General features: G+C 42.7%; 1 protein-coding gene across 6 annotated transcripts in view; it reads left to right on the top strand.

The window, feature by feature from the left end:
* Positions 1-19,794, top strand: part of MYO1C (myosin IC) — a 119,068-nt gene that overhangs the window by 22,512 nt on the left and 76,762 nt on the right. Inside the window, exon 1 of one of the 6 annotated variants that reach the window (XM_073315960.2) lies at positions 17,774-18,231. The exons of 3 other annotated variants lie outside the window; for them this stretch is intronic. In XM_073315960.2, coding sequence (XP_073172061.1) covers positions 18,010-18,231 — 222 coding nt within the window. In that variant the 5' untranslated portion in view covers positions 17,774-18,009. Of the gene's footprint in view, positions 1-17,773; positions 18,232-18,496; positions 18,757-19,794 lie in introns of those variants that run through there. 2 more of the 6 variants (XM_073315955.2, XM_073315958.2) reach the window with 2 other exon arrangements.

Raw genomic sequence — 19,794 nt, 5'->3', positions numbered from 1 at the left:
ACAGCTGAACAGCCTTTGGAGAGATGTTTAGAGTTCAGGAAGGCCTTTTTTCCCACAAATATTGAGTTGCTGTGACTTTTATGGAGCTATCACACTTTGCACCAGCTGAAGATCTGCCCCTAAGTGTATTTGGCCATTTAGGTAAAAAGAACGAAGTTATCTAAACAAACATAACAGAGTTTGAAAGCAGCAAGTGTCCCAAGGCTTTACCTGACTTTAAAATTCAATTGTATTCTTTATTTCCATTAAAGAAATAAAGGGTATGTCTGTACTACCCGCTGGATCGGCGGGCAGCAATCAATGCGGCGGCGGTCGATTTATCGCGTCTAGTCTAGACCCGATAAATCGACCCCCGAGCGATCTGTGACTCCGGTACTCCACCAGGGTGAGAGGCGCAGGCGGAGTCGACAGGGGAGCGTCAGCAGTCGACTCACTGCAGTGAAGACACTGTAGTGAGTAGATTTAAGTATGTTGACTTTAACTACGTTATTCACATAGCTGAAGTTAAGTAACTTAGATCAATTCTCTCTTTCTCTCCCCCGCCCCCCCCAAGTGTAGACCAGGCCTAAGAATTTAACAGTTGTCTTTGGAGTTTTCATGACCACTTTCTCTTTAACTTAAACGGGACGTTTCTGTCAAAGAAGGAAGTGTATGCACTGACACATTTCAACACCAGAGTGCCTGACAGGAGTAGAGGACAGAAAAGTATGAAAATTCAGATGTTTGACCTATACTAGTCATTGTCCTTCAAAGTTTAAAAATTCAGATAAATCAGTTTCCTATAGCATCTAATAGTGAGACCCTGGTCTGTTTAATCTCCTAAGAAGTTAAATTCCATTGAAACAGAATAGCTGCAAACCACAGAAATAGGGGAAAATTCTCTTCCATTTTGAAATATTTCTCTGTGTAGTGCAGTGAGTTGGGTTTTTTTTTAAACTTGCTAATAGTTACTAATAAATCTTATATTGTACGTTCTGCACTGAGTCAGTGTTTACTCAGGGAAATAACTTTCAACAGCCAGATGTGTTTGTTAATTTTCATAACTAAAATGTGCAATTTCACAAATTACAGAGCACCATTCTTTAATCAACTTTCTGTTTAAAACAGTAACTGATATATATTTAAAACACTAAACAGTGGGACATTACAAGCTATGTTTCTGCAGCTGAAGTTTTCTAGTTGTAGCAATTGTTGCTGTGACCAACAATGCAGTTTTAAAAAATAAAAGATTATTGTACAGTCCGAGATAGTAAAGGTTATTTGAGAATTTCCATAGAATCCTTTAAATTAGAGACAGAAAAACCTTGTTCTGTCTGCTATCTCCAGTCTTCAATAGCAGGTTGTCTTCTGTTCCAAGGACCTTGCAAACAGTTCAGAATTGCTGCTTCTGTGTACTGGGAGGGGAAGAAATGCCTACAGATCCGTCTGCCAGAAGTTATGTCTGTCTCTTAGAACTTGGATGGCAATGCAGACCACTCTTTTATTTTGTTCTCTACAAGGAGGGAAGGTTAACAGGGAGTGGTTTATTGTTTTTTCTGCTTAACTGTTTCTTTCTTTGTCATTCTGTGTTAGCAGAATATTTTCTCTTTAGAGACCACGTGTGGTTCACCCTTGCACCCACTGTGTTTATCAAGGTCAATAATAATAATCAGCATGTATACAACAGATACTTTTCAATGCACTATACAAATGTTGCCCAGTGAATTCAACCCCTGTGAGATAGAAGATTCAGAATAATAGGGCAACTGAAAACGTTTAGAAATCTGTAATGGAAGGTCACCTTTATAATCTGTCTCACCTTGAATTTAAACATTAAGTCATGCTCAAAGTGCGGAGGCTCAGGTTGGCCACCCCTGGATTAGACAGTTGGCAACCCTAGTAGTAGGGGTAAGACAACTAGAGAGCCTGGGGTCGCATAGGTGGACACAAATGATCACTGAGCTTGGCCATCTGTTTGGAAAGCAAGTGCTGATTAGCTGTTTTCTAGACTTTGACTGTATTGTTTAAGATTTGCGAGATTTAGGTTTTGTTTATTCCATCGCATAAAATAAAGCCTCCAAGTGACTACTTCTACACAGAGCCCAAGCTAAATTTGCTGAAGTGTTTGACTCTGCAGCCCCCACACCTATGTAGAAGGCACTGAGTCTGTTTTTTTTATCTGCTTTCAAAGGTTACTGCCAATACAGTAGTCAATAGGTTTTCTGGTTTAAACTGTACAGAAGGGATTAAGTTTGTACGTGGCTGATCTTGAGCCATTTTCTATCCCAATAATTCCCCAGAATGAGGAATTTGTAAGACCATCAGACAACTGTGCTCTCCTTGAATTGCCTATTACATATAAAAGGAATCCTGGGAATGTGGAGGACTCCCCCATCTGATTTTTCATCCATGTGTGCTCTTTCTTCCCTTCCCCCTCCAATATATATTGTTGGAGGGGAACCAGAGATGGCTGGGATAAAGTCAAACAGGAGGAATTTCTGAACACACAGAAAACGCCCATCAGCTTACTGTGCTTTGCCACTCCTCCCCCATTGTGGAAAGTATGATTAAAGTCAGCCCTCCACCCCTGAGTGCATGAACCATGCGCACACACATGTGCTGATGCCAGATTCCCTTCATTCCATGCTGCTGACTTCAAGAAAGGCTTGCTGTGACAAGCTGGAAATGGGGGCTGTTGGCTCCATCTGTAACCTAAAGGCTACATCTGTGCTAGACCTTTACCCTAAAATTTCCCACCCATGCTGTTCTACTGGTAGGAGTTCTAGTGCAGATAAGGCGCCAGCAGCCACTGGTATGTTAGCCACCATTTTGTGTAATCCTTTCAGAACTGTCTAGATAATATAGGGTAGTAAAAATGTCAGTAGCCACTGCCACCATATCTATATAAGTGCTTCTGCTACTCTTCCTGTCAGTCAGGCCCCAAGTTGGGGGGGAGGGTCACTTCTGACTCTCTTGCCCCAGCATCCAGGTGGTGCCCAAATCTTGCTGCTGCTTCCTTCACAAAAAGCTTACAATCTGTGTTTCTTTTTCTTTTTCTTTTCTTTCTTTTTTTTGGGTCTAGGCCTCCTCATCTCCCCCCTTGATTAACTCCCTGACACCCACATTGTTTCTCTCCCATCCATATAAAGCGCAGCTGCTGAGATCCTCTTTCTTGCCTGTCACACGGGAACTCTGAACTCTTCCCTCGCCACCCACCCTTTGAATCCTTCCACTGTTCATTTCAAGACATCAAGTACAAGCTTCTTTTCCTTCCCTTCAAGGCCTTTCACATCTCTGCCCCTCCCTGCGTGTTCACTCTTGTCTCTTATCGCATCACCTCTCCTGTCTCCCCTGCTCTGCAAATGATACAAGCTTCATCATGTTAGCTTGTCATACAAATGTCTCTGCACCTTCTTTTAGGCAGCCCATTATGCACAGTACTCAGTCTTTTAGCTTCTTCTCCAGTCCCATTTCTGCCAATTAATGATGCTCCGAGGGGTAATGGTGAACAACTGGTATTTTGTTTATAGTTATTGGAAGAGGAATTGCACAATGTTGTTTATTTATCTAAAAACTGTGTATGTTTAATGGTAACTTTATTCTTCCCATCCCATCCTTCGCAGTAGCTTTTTTTTCCCCTTGGATTGTAAGCTATTTGAGGAAGGGAACATGTTTCCATAAGTGTCTGGATAGCACCCGGCACAGTGGGGTCCTGATCCTATTTGAGGCCTCTGACTCGTACTGTACTATAAATATTTGATATTAAATAGATGAGGTATATTTTCACGTGTGTAACACAGTTGTTGCATTTTAACACATTAGCCTGTTTGATGCCATCATAAATTTAATGAAAAAATATAAATCGTTCAGCCAGACATAAAAAACTATAACAAGCAGAAACTGAGTGTACCTGTGAACTTTCTCCCCCCGAAGCAGTATCTCTTGTATTGAGCTTCCTCTCAACAATGCCTTGCCAGTACTATGTTAGGATGGCAGAGGATGTCTACATGAATACATTTACTCTTCTGTAGAACCATAGGAAAACCTACCAGTATCAAGTATATACAAAGTACTTTACAAATATGTAAGTCTCACAATAGCCCTGTAGTAGGTAAGCAATATTATCCCCATTTTAAGAGAGGGATAGATGCACAGAGGTTAAGTGATTTAACCCAAGATGTCACAGCAAGTCAGTAGCAGAGTAGGGAGTAGAACCCAGTAGTCCTAACTTAGTCCTCTGTTCTGACCACTAGACTGTGCTACCATAGAATCATAGAAGATTAGGGTTGGAAGAGATCTCAAGAGGTCGTCTAGTCCAATCCCCTGCTCAAACCAGGACCAACTAAATCATCCCAGCCAGGACTTTGTCAAGCTGGGCCTTAAAAACCTCAAAGGATGGAGATTCCACCACCACCTCCCTAGGTAACCCATTCCAGTGCTTCACCACCCTCCTAGTGAAATAGTGTTTCCTAATAGCCGACCTAGACCTCCCCCACTGCAACTTGAGACTGTTGCTCCTTGTCCTGTCATCTGCCACCACTGAGAACAGCTGAGCTCCATCCTCTTTGGAACCCCCCTTCAGGTAGTTGAAGGCTGCTATCAAATCCCCCCGCATGCTCTTCTGCAGACTAAATAAGCCCAGTTCCCTCAGCCTTCCCTCATGACATTGTGTACAAGAAAAAATATACTTCCCTTTCCCCCTGCTAATATTTGGGGGAAAAGTGCAGTCTGGAAGCAGTGAAGTGAGAGTATATGCTGCCAGTGCTATAACTGAGAATTCTGAAGGGGAGACTGGCACTATGAAGAGCAGCTGTCGTGTTTCACCTGTGCGACTCATTTATCATGCAGCATGTGTAACTCCAAGTGGCACCCCCATAATTGAAGAAGCTTCTCTTTACCATTTGTTTTAATTAGCAGTGGCATTCTCACAATTCACAGTGATGAACTTCAATGATCCAGGTAACATAAACCAGTAGAGCTTTCTATTTTCTATTTTTTTAATTTAATTTAATCTATTCATTTTTGTTTTTACCTCTAGCCATACAGGAAATTTGATCCAGCTGAACCAAACCCTCAAACTTCTGATTCTTTCCTTTTCTCCCCAAGTAGGTCAAAGGGATGAGCTGAGTCCAATGCTTAATCTTGCCTAATTGAAGTCAATGGCAAAACTCCAATTAGGAACATGAGAACAGCCATATTGGGTCCATCTAGCCCAGTATTCTGTCTTCTAACAGTGGCCAGTGCCAGATGCTTCAGAGGGAATGAACAGAACATTGACTTCAGTGAGGCAGGATGAGGCTCAAAGTGTCTCACACTTTGGCTATCATCATCTTGCACTCTCAGTTGATTTATAGGGGAGCGGGTAGCACCCCTAGGTTGCGTAACACTTTCCCGTATAGAGGATTCTTGTGACATTTTCTTTGAGAATTTCTAGCGCCTCCATTCTACACAGCAGATCATTGATATTTGGCAGTGGGGATACTCTCAGGTTAGGGAAGTGGCTTTTCTTTGACCCAGGAAATTCCATTTAGCTTTTGCTGAGATATAAACTATTGAAAATAACAATTTTCTTCTCTCTCATTTTTAAGCCTTGGGGAAAATGTTTGCATCCTGACAAAGTAACTCCATCCATATACCTCCTAAGGCCAGGCTTGTGTCCCTGTAGCAGCAGTTGTGGACACTGTACTGGGAACACCTGGAGCTACTGGAGCAGAGCATTTGGGTTAAGGGGAGTTTTCTCTCTCCCCTCGTGTGTATTCATTCGCATAGTCTTTGTGATCACATACTATTTTTTTCCCCTCAGGACCTGTCCCTTACTCAGTGCACATGATGGGGCAGAATTAAGTGTACAGGCAACTATTAATCTGGCATTTTTTAACTTTCAAGTGCTTTAATTTGCAATCTAAACATAGGTTTTGTATGTAATGATTATTTATATTACAGTAGAGTTCAGCAGTGTGCTCAGGATTGCGGCCCCATTGTGCTACTACAACAGGGATGGGCAAACTTTTTGGCCTGAGGGCCACATCTGGGTATGGAAATTATATGGAGAGCCATGAATGCTCACAGAATAGGGGGTTGGAGTGCGGGCGGGTGTGAGGGCTCTGGGGTGGAGCCATAAACGAGGAGTTCAGGGTGCAGGAGGTGGCTCCGGGCTGGGGCAAGGGGTTAGGGTACAGAGGTGTGTGTGAGGGCTCTGGCTGGGGGTGCTGGCTCTGGGGTGGGGCTGGGGTTGGGGGTGCAGGAGGGTGCTCTGGGCTGGGACTGAGGGGGATCAGGGCTGGGGCAGGGGGTCAGTGTATGGGAGGGGGCAGGGGTGCAGTCTTTGGGCAGCGCTTACCTCAAGCAGCTTCCGGAAGCAATGGTATGTTCCCCACACTGGCTCCTACGCAGAGGCTCGGCCAGGTGGCTCTGCGCGCTGCTCCGTCCGCAGGCGCCGCCCCTGCAGCTTCAGTTGGCCACGGTTCCCAACCCGAGCAAGCCCCGGACCCCACTCCCTGGCTGGAGCTCAAGGGCCAGCTTAAAACATCTGAAGGGCCAGATGTGGCCCCTGGACTATAGTGTGTCCCCCCCCACCCCACGGTACTACAAGCATATAGTAAAACTGTCTCTATTCTGGAGTGCTTATTTATGGGTTTAATATGACATCTAGAAGAAGACATTTTCCTATGTAATGACTACATTGTCTTCGGAACTCCTGATCTCTCTGCACCGTGTCCTCTGTCCAGCATGAAGCAGAGTGTTTAGTATGATTTTTATATTTTCACCAGGTTTTTTTTTTTCCCCACAAGTGACTAAGTATCTGATACATTGCACTATTGTACTGGAAAGCTGGAGCTATATTATTCCAGAAACAACGGGGAGGGAGGGGGGGTTGTGAGAATTGCCTCTGCATGTTCCCACTTACAGCCAGAGCCCCATGTACTCATGGCACAAGTGGAACAAATTCTACTGCAACAGCCCTGAATTCCATGGCAGCATTAATTTATCGTATTTGTCATGAAATACTCATGATTCCCACCTCCCATACTCCTACATAGAGACACACAGCTATGACTCATGATTGAAAATACTCATTGATGTAAAATGTTGTCTGATTATTTTCAACAGTAATTGTATTCAACGATGGTTTATTTCCCCTGTTTAACGCACAACTGGATTAATTAAGCTGTCAGGGAGAAGCTGGAGGCTGAGCAGCTGGGTAGTGGCCAGTTATGTCTTTTGATACTTGGAAAGGTGAGGATGACAGTTTGATATTCTGGAATAAACCCAGCAGCTGGTTGTCTCACAGTGATCCACAACAAAATAGTTAATAGTGCTGACATTTTAAATACAGCTTTCTAGATTTCAGGCTTAACCCACTGAAATGAATGAGGCAGCTCACAACTCAGATCTAGTGTTTCAGACTGGTTGCAGACTTAGGCAGACAATGGTATATAAATTACTCTCAGTTCATGTTTTCTGCGGAATCAGAAGGGGATAGAAACATTAAAAAAAAAAAAAAAAAAAGCAGCAGCTGAGATTCTGCTGCACAACTTCACATCAAGGGACAGCATCCACAGCAAATTGTGTGTCCAGGAAATTGCAGGATGCACAGGGCCTTGCCTCTGTGACATTTGGTTGGGGCAATTGAAGTTAATCTCTGCTTTCCCAGCTGCTGTTCTCATGTTGATGATCTCTCTTGATACAGGCAGAGCACAGATCTATCATTTCTCCAGGAATAGACTTTCTGGAACTGAACAAACAACTTATTAACTGTCTCTTGAGACTCAGTACCAAGCATCAGTAGGGAAGGCAACAATTTTAGGGATTAGGACTGGAGCTGGGACTTTGTACCAGCCTGTCACTGGATACACAAGAAGCTGCTTATCTACACTCTCTGTTCATTGTCAATGTCCCAAGACTATTTTTTTCTGAAATAAATTAGTTTTCACATGCTAATGACTACAAACAGTGCCAGCGTGGGTTGCTTTTCTGAACTGTTTCTTAATAATCATACAGTGGGCATTGCTCAATCAGCATCTAGATTGGCTAGGGAAAATTAAGTACAGAGTATTATCCTCAGAAATTTGGTTGGAGTGAGTTTTGCTCAAGTTTCATAACCAAGTGTGTCATTCAGAACAAAGAGATGAAACTCTTCCCACAAACAAACGTATAATAAGGAAAGCACTCAAGTGCAGTTTAGAACTCTTTAAGGACTAATAGAGTCCTCAATTATACACTGAATATGAAACATCAGGAAGGAAATGCTAGATGAGTAGAAAGGCATAAGAGACTTTTGAGAGCAGACCCTTTCCTAGATGTGTAGCATTGTGATGGGGCTAAGGTTTGAGCAGTAGGTGAAGATTCCAACAGTGGGCCAGGTTAAATGGAAACAAAAAACAATCCTTTCTGCGGCTTCTGACTTGATCAACCAAAGGACTATAGACCAGTAAAGCCTGGACACATTCTCTTCAGGCAGCTGAACAATATGTAAACTACAAACATGACATAAAGCAGTGATTCTATCTGCAGAACTCTATTCTGGCTTCTGGTCAGCAAACCTATCTCTCTTATTAGAGTAGCCCATCCTCTTTAAAGGCTCTGAACCTAACTATGCTCAGGTGCAGCTGACTGCTTCAGCTCAGGGAAGTGTGCCTATCCTGTCTTGGTGTTTATATTTTGCTTATTATCATGGTATCTGAGGTACTACATCAGCTTGTGTTATTCCAGCAGGCCTTGGCTACAATGGAAAGTCTGTGGCCTTATCCCAAGACAAGAGCAAGTATGGAATATAAAACCCATGGCCAGGAACTATAGTGGAACATTCCTGTTTGATCATATCCTGCAGAGCAGTGCTCTGTGGCATTTATTGTAGAAACTCCCTTTAATTTGCATGAACCAAAGGACAGTATTTCTTTAGCTGGGCTTGTGGGATTTGCATCTCAGAGAGTCTGCGAGATGTATATTGCTTCAGCCACAATTACAGCCTCAGAGAACAACTTGGTTTTGACGTCTTTGTGACATCTACATACATCTTTGTATAGATGATGGCTGTGTAATTGCTGAACTGTTAAGCTGCTTAGCACGAGCCTACAAATCATTAAATTATGTGGAAGCGCTGAGTGAGGACAGTTCTCAGCTAGTCTAGTGCCAGCTCCTCCCATTGGGAGGTGCTACAGGACATTGGTACCTTTCAGAGCCAACAAGGACTCTCCTCGGAGTCTCAGAGAGAAAAATAATCATGGAGAGGTCCTACCTGTGTGCATAAAGCAAACATTACAGCACAATTCAAACACACAATGCAGTGTAAAACCATCATCTTAGGATTATTTCATGGCTTTGAGATTCCATTTTGCATGTGTGCTCTCTTTCTTTCCTGATTATGTAGATGGGCAGGGAGGGATCACAACAGCTCTTGTCAGTTTATTCTAGTTTCCCTGTGCTGCTGTGTGTATATTTGGGCTCTGGGAGTAGTGCTTCTTGCTCTGGAGAGGAGTGCTGATTGAATTTGAGACGTCTAGAATAGCCACAAGTTGAGTATTGCTCCTATGCCACCCTCTCCTGGCTGTGTTGAGGGGAGTTGCCAGAATATCCTATATTACCCTTTTGGAGGATAGCGAAGTGTGAAGAACCCCATTCTGAGAATTGCTTCTCTCCTCACCTCTGTTTTGTTTGTTCTTTTCAGATTGCAAAGAGTTTTAGTGCTGATCTGGCCTTATATAGTCATTTCCTATTATTAGAAACATTTCCCTGGGATCTTGTTGGGGGAGTAGCAGAGGGAAATCCTGTTTCCTTCTACTGAAATGAGGGCTAGCAGCACTTTTCATACACTCCACGTCTAATGTCCATGGGATAGGGGCTTTCATTGTAATTCAGTTTCTGGCCCCAGTCCTTTTAAAACTATTACCATTTCTAGAAAGAGAGAGCTCCTATTCCTGCAGGTCTCTTCCACTGAGTCATATATGCTGCAAACTTAAACTTAAATTGTGTGTGCACCATTTTTCTCAGCCACCTATTGTCTTTCTCTGGGTATCAGTCTTTTCCTAATGATTTGGAAAACTGACTCACCTCTTTGTTGCCACAGGTGACATGGCAAGATGGGCATGATCCACCCTTGCCTGTGTCGGAACGGAGCCTGTGGAGGAAGCGAGTGATGATTCTAACAGCATTTGGAGAAAGAGAGGAGCAGCTTCATAATGAGAAGGGAATAGATTCTGTTTTGTGTGTGCAGAAAGAATGTGTTTTTAGAGAAGCAGTTGGCTGCTGAAAGCACTGAAATATGCTCAGACCTTGGACACTTAACTTTTCCTGTGAAAACATTTTTTCCCCATAAAAGGAAGATTAGGTCCTGCCACTGGGAGGGCCTGTTGAGAAAGTCACTTATGAGGAATGCACACCAGCTGAACTGCGTCTGACTGTTCGTATTAATGACTTTTTGAAATAATTATTCTAGTATTGCCTCAGATTAAGTAGGGGAGCCACCCAGCATTGCAATAAAATAGGGTAAAGAAAACAATGAATTATTTTTTAGGCTCTTTATTATTGAGACTCGTGCAGCAATTACTGCAGGGTTCAAAATGCATGGTGCTACTGGGACATTTCTATGAAGTTATTTGACAGGCATCTAATTTGGCTGCAGTTTGGTAGCAACCCCCTGAACCACAAGTGTGGTGACATTTAAGTGAGAGTTGGTGGTACATGGGATAGAATAGCCATGCTAGTGACTGATTGCACATGAGATGTACTGTTTAGTCCTGAAATATTGTATGGAGACAATTTGTAAGGAGTGAACTTTGTTTTGATAGACATGATTAGTGCCTGTCATGCATCTCCTGTTTTATTGATTCAGTAGGAAGCGAGGATGTACAGAGTTCTTCAGTTTATTAGGTCAGCCCAGCTTCTGTTTTCCAACCTAAGTGTCGTAGGGATACAATTGATCTGTATGTGCAGTATCCAGATTTAAATCTGTTACAATTGTCTTGTTTTATCTGTGCCTTTTTCTCAAAGGCGCCTAGTGTCTTGGTATCTGAGTACTGAACAGCATGTAAGGAACATAAGAACAGCCATACTGGGTCAGACCAAAGGCTGCTCTAGCCCAGTATCCTGTCTTCCAACAGTGACCAATGCCAGGTGCCCCAGAGTGAATGAACAGAACAGGTAATAGTCAAGTGATCCATCCCTTGTTGCCCATTCCCAGCTTCTGGCAACAGAGGCTAGGGACACCATCTCTGCCCATCCTGGCTAATAGCCATTGATGGACCTATCCTCCATTAACTTATCTAGTTTTTTTCTTTTTTTAACTCCTGTTATAGTCTTGGCCTTCACAACATCGTCTGGCAAAGAGTTCCACAGATTGACTATACATTATATGGGGGAAAAAAACTTCCTTTTGCTTGTTTTAAACCTGCTGCTTATTAATTTCATTTGGTGACCCCTAGTTCTTGTGTTATGAGAAGGAGTAAATAACACTTATTTACTTTCTCCCCACCAGTCATGATTTAATAAACCTCTATCATATCCCCCCTTAGTTGTTTTTTTTCCAAGCTGAAAAGTCCCAGTCTTCTTAATCTCTCCTCATATGGCAGCCATTCCATACCCCTAATCATTTTTGTTGTCCTTTTCTGAACCTTTTCCAATTCCAATATATCTTTTTTTGAGATGGGGCAATCACGTTTGCACACAGTATTCAGGATGTGGGCATACCATGTATTTATATAGAGGCAATATGATATTTTCTGTCTTCTTATCTATCCCTTTCTTAATGATTCCCAACATTCTGTTTGCTTTTTTGATTGCCGCTGCACATTGAGTGAATGTTTTGAGAGAACTATCTACAGTAGCTCCAAGATCTCTTTCTTGAGTGGTAACAGCTAATTTAGACCCCCTTATTGTATATGTATAGTTGGGATTATGTTTTCCAATGCGCATTACTATGCATTTATCAGTATTGAATTTCATCTGCCATTTGGTTGCACAGTCACCGAGTTTTGTGAGATCCTTATGTAATTCTTTGCAGTCTGCTTGGGACTTAACAGTCTTGAGTAGTTTGGTATCATCTGAAAATTTTGCCACCTCACTGTTTACCCCTTTTTCCAGCTCATTTATGAATATGTTGAATAGGACTGATCCCAGTACAGATCCCGGGGGGACACCACTATTTACCTCTCTCCAGTCTGAAAACTGACCATTTATTCCTACCCTTTGTTTCCTATCTTTTAACCAGTTACCAGTCCATCAGAGGACCTTCCCTCTTATTCCATCACACCTTACTTTGCTTAGGAGCCTTTGGTGAGGGACCTTGTCAAAGGCCTTCTGAAAATTTAAGTACACTATATCCACTGGATCCCCCCTTGTCCATATGCTCGTTGATCCCCTCAAAGGAAAAAGAGGAAAAGATCTAAAAGTCTGTCTCTGAGCCTAGGATTCTTGGAATATGCATATTTATTTGTGGAGGGATGGGGTTCTCAGGGGTTGGTTGTGGAAGGCTTTATTAGAAACACACATCAACAATGCCAGCCACTGGTGTTCAGTTGCCTTCTGTGAAGGAGGCATTGGTGATTTCAGTTATCATGGAGGTCAGATGTTCTTGCTAATTTCAACCATACATGAGGACAGGAGTTTTTTAAGTGGTGAGTTAGATGTCCTTCAAAACCTCAGGGCCGTATTTTAGGTTACTTTAGGAAGTCAAGGTGCTGTTACCAGTCTGGATCACCTAAAGTATGCAGCACAGGGCATCTTAAGAATGTTTTTGGTTGATGAAGAGACCTGTTGTTTTCTCCAGCTAAAGAATTCCTATGACATGCTGGAGGGAGCCTTCCTTTTGGAGCCCTCCTAGCCTGTGTGGGATGGGTTGGTTCCAATAGCATCTAGCCAAATACTTTCAGATTGTGGAATTTACATGTATTTGCATTTTTTAAAGGCAGCAGAACTTGTAGAAAAAAACTTGAAAAAATTGTATTATGTGAGAAATGGTACATGAACTTATAACTGCACTCACACTTGGCATCTCCTGGCTTTTTTGAGTACTTAAACCATGAAACCCATCACTCTGCTAATGAAGTATTGTGTACAGAATATACTAAAGGCATTATCTTAGACTTCCAGATTCATATTGTATAGCAAAACCTGGAATCCTGAATTTAGGAGATGAATGCTTTCCCAAAGCCAGTTTAATGGGGCTGGGTTCAAATTCATTAATTTATTTAATTTAATAGAGCCAGCAGTTGCTGGAGCAGCTAGGCAGTTCATGTTCTGCTTTCAGTTCAGACAGGAAGAGTTTCCTGTCCCCTTGTTTTGAATGTGAATTAGTTTGCAGGGAATTCACTGCTTATCAGTAGTGGGCAGAGCAGTCCCAGTGCTCTCATCCAAGACTTCAGTGAGTCACTACTGAGTGAAGGGGCTTGGAAAAGTTGATTCACATCTCTGCCTTTAGTAGCAATGGAACCTCCATCTGTCCTTAGCACCCAGCACAGATTGTCATTGACTTCCGCCTAGCTGGCAAGGAAGAAACTGCTTGGATTGCATTTGAGCCATATTGCTCAAGGATCAATATGTTTTAAACAGAAGGCATTTTACCTGTATGCTTTTTGACCCCCGTCCCATCTACACACAGTTGGTTCTCTCCTAATTCAGACTTCCCCAAAGATAGGATTATGTTCCCCTCCCGCAGGAGTTGATCATATCCTTTGCAGTTTTTTAGCTTCAAAAGCAGGAATATTGCCTGTTCTGTCCTGATCAGGGCTTTAGCAACTGTGGAGAGATGTTTTGAGAGCTTGCTTGTGTGAACTAGAGGCAGATGCAGGGCATTAGGAAGGGGAGGATGTTAGTCTGAAGAATTTTTCCACTGAATGCATTCGATGCAGTGAGCTGTAGCTCATGAAAGCTTATATCAAATTTGTTAGTCTCTAAGGTGCCACAAGTACTCCTTTTCTTTTTGCAAATACAGACTAACACAGCTGCTACTCTGAAACCAGTCTGAAGAATGTGGAACATGATTCAATGTGGCTTAACATCACAGCTCAGATCACTTTTATTGATTTATCTTCTACTTTACTGTAGTCTATGGTCTGTACTGGACTCTTTTCCTTTCAGTAATATGCCTGCTAGCACCTTGTTTCTGTTCTTCCATCCAGTGTCAATGCTTTTAAAACCAGAAGATGTATTGCACTGAAGGTGCAGTGATGGTTGTTAATTATTTGAGTGCCATCAGTGTTCTGGGCACAGTCCAAACATAGAGAAAAATGCAGTGTTCTCTGCCCACAGAGTTTATAATCTGCATCTCACCCAGAAGCACAATACACTAGCTGATGAAAGGATGGTCTTGCGGTTAAGACACTACACTGGGATGTGAGGAAAACTGGATTCAGTTAGTGTCTCTGCCACAGACTTCCATTTGTGGCCTTGAGAGGGTTAATCAATCTTTCTAACCCTCAAGTTGATGATCTGTAAAATGGTGATTAAAGTATGGTTCTCTTTCTTTCTGTCTTGTCTACTTAGAGTGTAAACTCTTCTAATCACTGACAATTTTTAAATCGAGATTAAATGTTTTTCTAAGAGATATTCTCTAGAAATTATTTTTGGGAAGTTCTGTGGCCTGTGCTAACCAGGAAATCAGACTATATGACAACAGTGGTCCCTTCTGGCCTTGGAATCTCTGTATCAATAAGCAGGGATTGTGTAAAGAGTGATGATGGTCCAGTCCTGAGGTGTGGCACAAGTGTATTGGTGAGATTGAGGCAGAATTTTGTTCATAAAGTGGGATTTTTCTGAAGAGAGAGGGAAGCTGTTACGTGTGAGGTACCTGATGAAGTTTCACTCACCTAATAACCTTCTGTGGTGCAGATGTGTAATTCCCCACATGTATTGCATTGTCTCTTTCCTTCCATGGCTGGAATCCAGGCTAGGATTAGAGAGATTTTAGAAAAATGCTAATGGGAATTAACTCTCTTCAGAAAGGGCCAGAGTAAAGCTGAAAGGCTCAGGTGCCATCCACACCACTGCATTATAACAGTGGTGACCTGACAGGGTTAAAACATAGTTTATTCTTGGAATGTAAGTTGAACTAAACTGGGTTTTAACTGTGTTCCTGAGTTGAACTACAGCACCAAAAGTGCAAAGCTTCAGCAAGATTTTTGTGTATGGTTTGGTCTCTCCTATGCTGCAGAACCGATCAATGTTTTTACAGTTTTTTCAGGGGTCCATGCTATTGTAACCATGTAACCCACACACCCACCAGACACAAAATTTGGTATAGTGCAGATGTGATCTGAAGAAGCAGACTTAATTAACTGGGCAGCTCTTTAAACAAATTCCTAATACACTAGCTCCTCTAGTTTTGAGCTTTATTTTAAAGGCCAATTCACTTTCCAGATTGAGGTGAGGTTAACTACAGTACTGCAGTTGTAAACATACCAGGCCCTTTCAAGCAGGGGGCTGCTTAGAGCCAGGGTGTGGGTTGTGTCAACATGTCAGTATAGCATAGTGTACTTCAGTGCTTTCTGAAGCCAGAGTACAATAAACATGAGACTTAGAATGGCATGTTTTAAATAGTGCCTCTCAGCCAGGATCACAAAGCTTTTCTGAGCTATAGGAATACTTTCACCCACTGCTGAAACACAGCTTGCTTTTTATTGGAATGCAGCAATTGTTTAACAGTTCACCATAACTCCATAGAAGTTGAGGACAAGAAGTGAAAAGAGAACTTGCAGCCAGTTAGAACTGTAGGGGGGAAATAAGGGAGACAGTGTAATTGTTCAAACTAGAATCTGGCCAGGACACCAGGGCTGATGCCCCAACTCTTTTCAAAAGTGCCGTAGGATCCTTGCCACAAATGTTCAGGGCTTTAGTATTCTGTTTCCTCTAAAAGATGGCACCTGCACAGAACAATGTCTCCTAGCTGCACACTGGGGGATTGGGTCAGTATGATCAGAGTGCCACACCAAATAGCGAACACCTCTTCCTCAATTATCTGGGTTTTAAGAGATCCCTCATCCAAGTTTCAGAGTAGCAGCCATGTTAGTCTGTATTCGCAAAAAGAAAAGGAGTACTTGTGGCACTTTGGAGATGAACAAATTTATTTGAGCATAAGCTTTTGTGAGCTACAGTATTATCCGTATCCAGCCATATTTCATATAAGACAAGATGGGCTTATAATGGAAATCTAAGGGGTATGTATTGCTGGTAGGCAGTTTCACTGAAAAGATGGGGGTGGGGGGGAAGAAAACCTCCATGTGGGTTGACTTGAGGTGATGCTAGCAGCCATGAAGACTTGAAATGGGGAATTTCCTTTACCTTTGGAGCAGAAATTCTGGAAGTACATGGAAGTTTAAGGTGGAGTAACCCCTGGTTAAGAAATTTAAGTCTTTAGATTTTTTTTTTTCCAGGTTCTGCTCCTCTCCATAAGGAGCCTGCTAGTGAGGGCAGCTGATCACCACCCATTGTCACAGTTTGCCAACAAACTATAAACCTTAATGGTCTCTCTGCAGCTCCTAGACACACATGCCAGTACTTCACAGATGAAAAATACAATCTCATAGAATACCAGGGTTGGAAGAGACCTCAGGAGGTAATCTAGTCCAATCCCCTGCTCAAAGCAGGACCAATCCCCAATTTTTGCCCCAGATCCCTAAATGGCCTTTTCCAGGATTGAACTCACAACCCTGGCTTTAGCAGGCCAATGCTCAAACCACTGAGCTATATCCTCCAAACATTTTGTTTTCCATCAAACAAACTGTGGTTTGAACAGTAATGTTAGAATATGACCTAGGATCCTCAGATATATGAGAATCACCAGACTAATGGCTGAAGAATGAGCAATCTTCACTTCTACTCTTAAGAGTATACTCAGGGAAGGGAACCAACTTATCTTTACTACTGCATCCCCTTTATGCTGCACTGAGCTCTGCCTGACCACTCTCCTCCAAAGCTTTACAGTCACTGAATAGTGAGGGGCTTTGACTGGGTACCGCTGTTGACCTCCCCAAGTCCCTGGAAACTGGCCAGTACTGATTGTCTGAAATAGCTCCAGTCCTGGTGGCTAATCTCAGAAAAGTTTGAGTAGACAACACAAGGCACCAGGAATAGCCTCATTTTACCAGACCTGAAGATGCAAAGAAGGGTGTGGTTTCTGCAGAAAACCAGGGAATCTGAACTAGGTCTCGTTTGGGTCAGAGTAGAAGTCCCTCTGTATAGATGCATACAAGGCACTTGGAGCACAAATCTCTTTAATTGGGACTCTGAACAACGGCTCAGTCAGTGAAGGCTGTATTGTCAGTCTAGTAGCTTGACATGCTATAGATTTCAGGACAGGAACTTTGTCTTCCGCTGTGCGTGGACAGCACGTGCAGGTGCTCCTTCCGTTTTAATAATTTGCCCAGGTAGTGGCTAGCTGCAGCGCCCCATGTTGTGAGCTATTTGAAGAGAGGGATAGTCATGAAACAATATAAAAGGGAAATTCATGGCAGTATGGTCCGTGTAGATTGCAATTTTCTGGATTCTGAGACATACCACCCAGTACTCATCTTCTCTTGAGAAACTCCTTTGGCTGCTGGCATGTTGCTGTGAATCAAATTGTATGGCTGGAAAAATTTTATTGCCTTTTAATACTTTTTGTTACAGAAGTCTAGATAGAAGGGAAATCAAATCTCCTGACTCTGTGTGGAGTTGATCCCCTTCAAGAGACTGCTTGGCCTCCAGCACTGCTGACGATAGCTCCAAGTCTGCCATAAATTACAGCAGCTTTGTATGACTACCTGGGGGCTGCTCTGCGCCTAGAATAGCTGGAGTGCAGTGTGTTTCATCCATTCCAGCACAGTGCAGATGGCTGCAATATCTGAGACAATTTCAAGCTCTGATCGTGCTGAATTGTTGCCATCCTGTGACTACTCCCCAGTGTGGCCAGGAAATGTAGAGGGTTGCAACTGCCCCAATGCAGGGGGACTCATAACTGCGTCCTATAATGAAGTGCCTCGTGCTGGGAAATAACCCAAAAGCCCCTACTGCCAGCAGCAATACTGGGCACTATGGGATAAGTGCTGCAGGTGTGCTAGCATGCACTGGTCCAACTCTGGTTGTAAGGAGCTTCGGGTGTGGATGCTTCACAACAATTCTGGAAAAGAATGTTGCTGGGTACATGTGCTAAACTGTTGCAAGGACAAACAAGAAAATCAACCATTTCCTACCATCAAAGTTCCTGCAGTGGTTCCTTTGGTTTGCTGGAGTCATGAGAGGAGCTACAGCTTCAGGCTCAGGAACTTTGCTGTGGACTTGCAGGTCAGTGTGTTTGAGTTTGATTCAGTGTAGCCCACTTGATGTTGTTCCTGTTTGTAGCTGCCTTTTTGTGCAAATTTTGCCACAGCAGAACATATGGCTGCTGCCTTTGCTTTTTTCCTGTGGTTTTGGGTTGTAGGCTCTGGACCAAGGTTTCCAGCCTCTTTTCTTTCAATTTTTCTCTGTCATTAGACGGCTTGTGCTCCACATACAGGCAGCAGGCTTCTTTTATCTTGAGCTTCAGCTTGTGATCTGTGTGTCTGTCTCTCTCTCTCTCTCAGTCTAGAAGGGGAGGAGAGTTTTTTTTGCTCACTCTCCTCCTTGTACAACGCCTTCTTTAGCAGGCTCCGGTAGGAGTTGCGTAGGCAGGAGTGGTTCTTGACAGTACCAAAAAATGTCATTAAAAGTAAAAAAGGCAAACTGATTGAAGAGAGTTGACCTCAGATTTCTTGCTTTGAGACAGCATAACTGACTCTCTGAAAGTGCCTTGTGAGCTGAAAAGGATCGGAAATGAAGTTCAGGGCTGCGGTAAGATTTGTTTAACTGCTGTTTTCTTCTGCAGTCTTTCTAATGTGTGTCCAGACTGAGAGGAATGGAGAGAATTCTTCAGGGTTTCAGCAGGAAGTCCCTGTGTTTCACACACAATTTCCAATGGAAAACTCCTGCTTGGAAAGTTAAGTGTGAGTGCTTGAGATGGGGAGAAGAAAAGTAAGGCAGGTTTGGGGCTTATATTTTAAAGAGGTGAGTGTATGTGGGGGTACAGAGGGTGGGAAGAGACTGAGGCAGGAATATGCTGGGGTTGTGAGGAGGGCATATGTATCATGTTTTGGGGTTCTTTTTGTGTGATATCACAGAGATGCCAACCCTTACTAACTTTCAGTAATTCTTCTGATTTTTTTTAAGGTGTAATTATGAAATTACTAATTTGGGCTTAAATCAAGTAATTTTACAAACACACATGTAATGTATATAAAGTGTGTGTGTGTGTGTGTGTCTCACCACTCGGGTCTTACGATCACAGCAAACAGCATGGGGGGGTGCATTCTTCACAATCCCCATGGCACAAGTGTATATTGTGCAGTGAGGTTCTGATAGGAGTGGTTTTGAATGGGTTAGGGCAGTGCTGGATTCACCACCAAAGCCACAGGCTGTGTGTTGCACTTGGACTGCCCCTTGTGGACTCTGCAGTTAAAATGCTCCAGGTCAGTGGCTCTCAACCTTTCCAGACTACTGTACCCCTTTCAGGAGTCTGATTTGTCTTGCATACCCCCAAGTTTCACCTCAGTTAAAATCTACTTGCTTACAAAATCAGACATAAAAAACCAAAAGTGTCACAAGACACTATTACTGAAAAATTGCTTACTTTCTCATTTTTACCACATAATTATAAAATAAATCAGTTGGAATATAAATATTGTATTTACATTTCAGTGTATGGTATAGAGAGCAGTATAAACAACTCTTTGTATGAAATTTTAGTTTGTACTGACTTTGCTAATGCTTTTTATGTAGCCTATTGTACAACTAGGCAAGAATCTAGATCAGGGGTTCTCAAACTGGGGGTCG

The sequence above is a fragment of the Lepidochelys kempii genome, chromosome 17 (assembly GCF_965140285.1).
Source record: "Lepidochelys kempii isolate rLepKem1 chromosome 17, rLepKem1.hap1, whole genome shotgun sequence".
Taxonomy (NCBI): domain Eukaryota; kingdom Metazoa; phylum Chordata; order Testudines; family Cheloniidae; genus Lepidochelys; species Lepidochelys kempii.
This window is presented reverse-complemented; position numbering and strand designations above follow the sequence as displayed.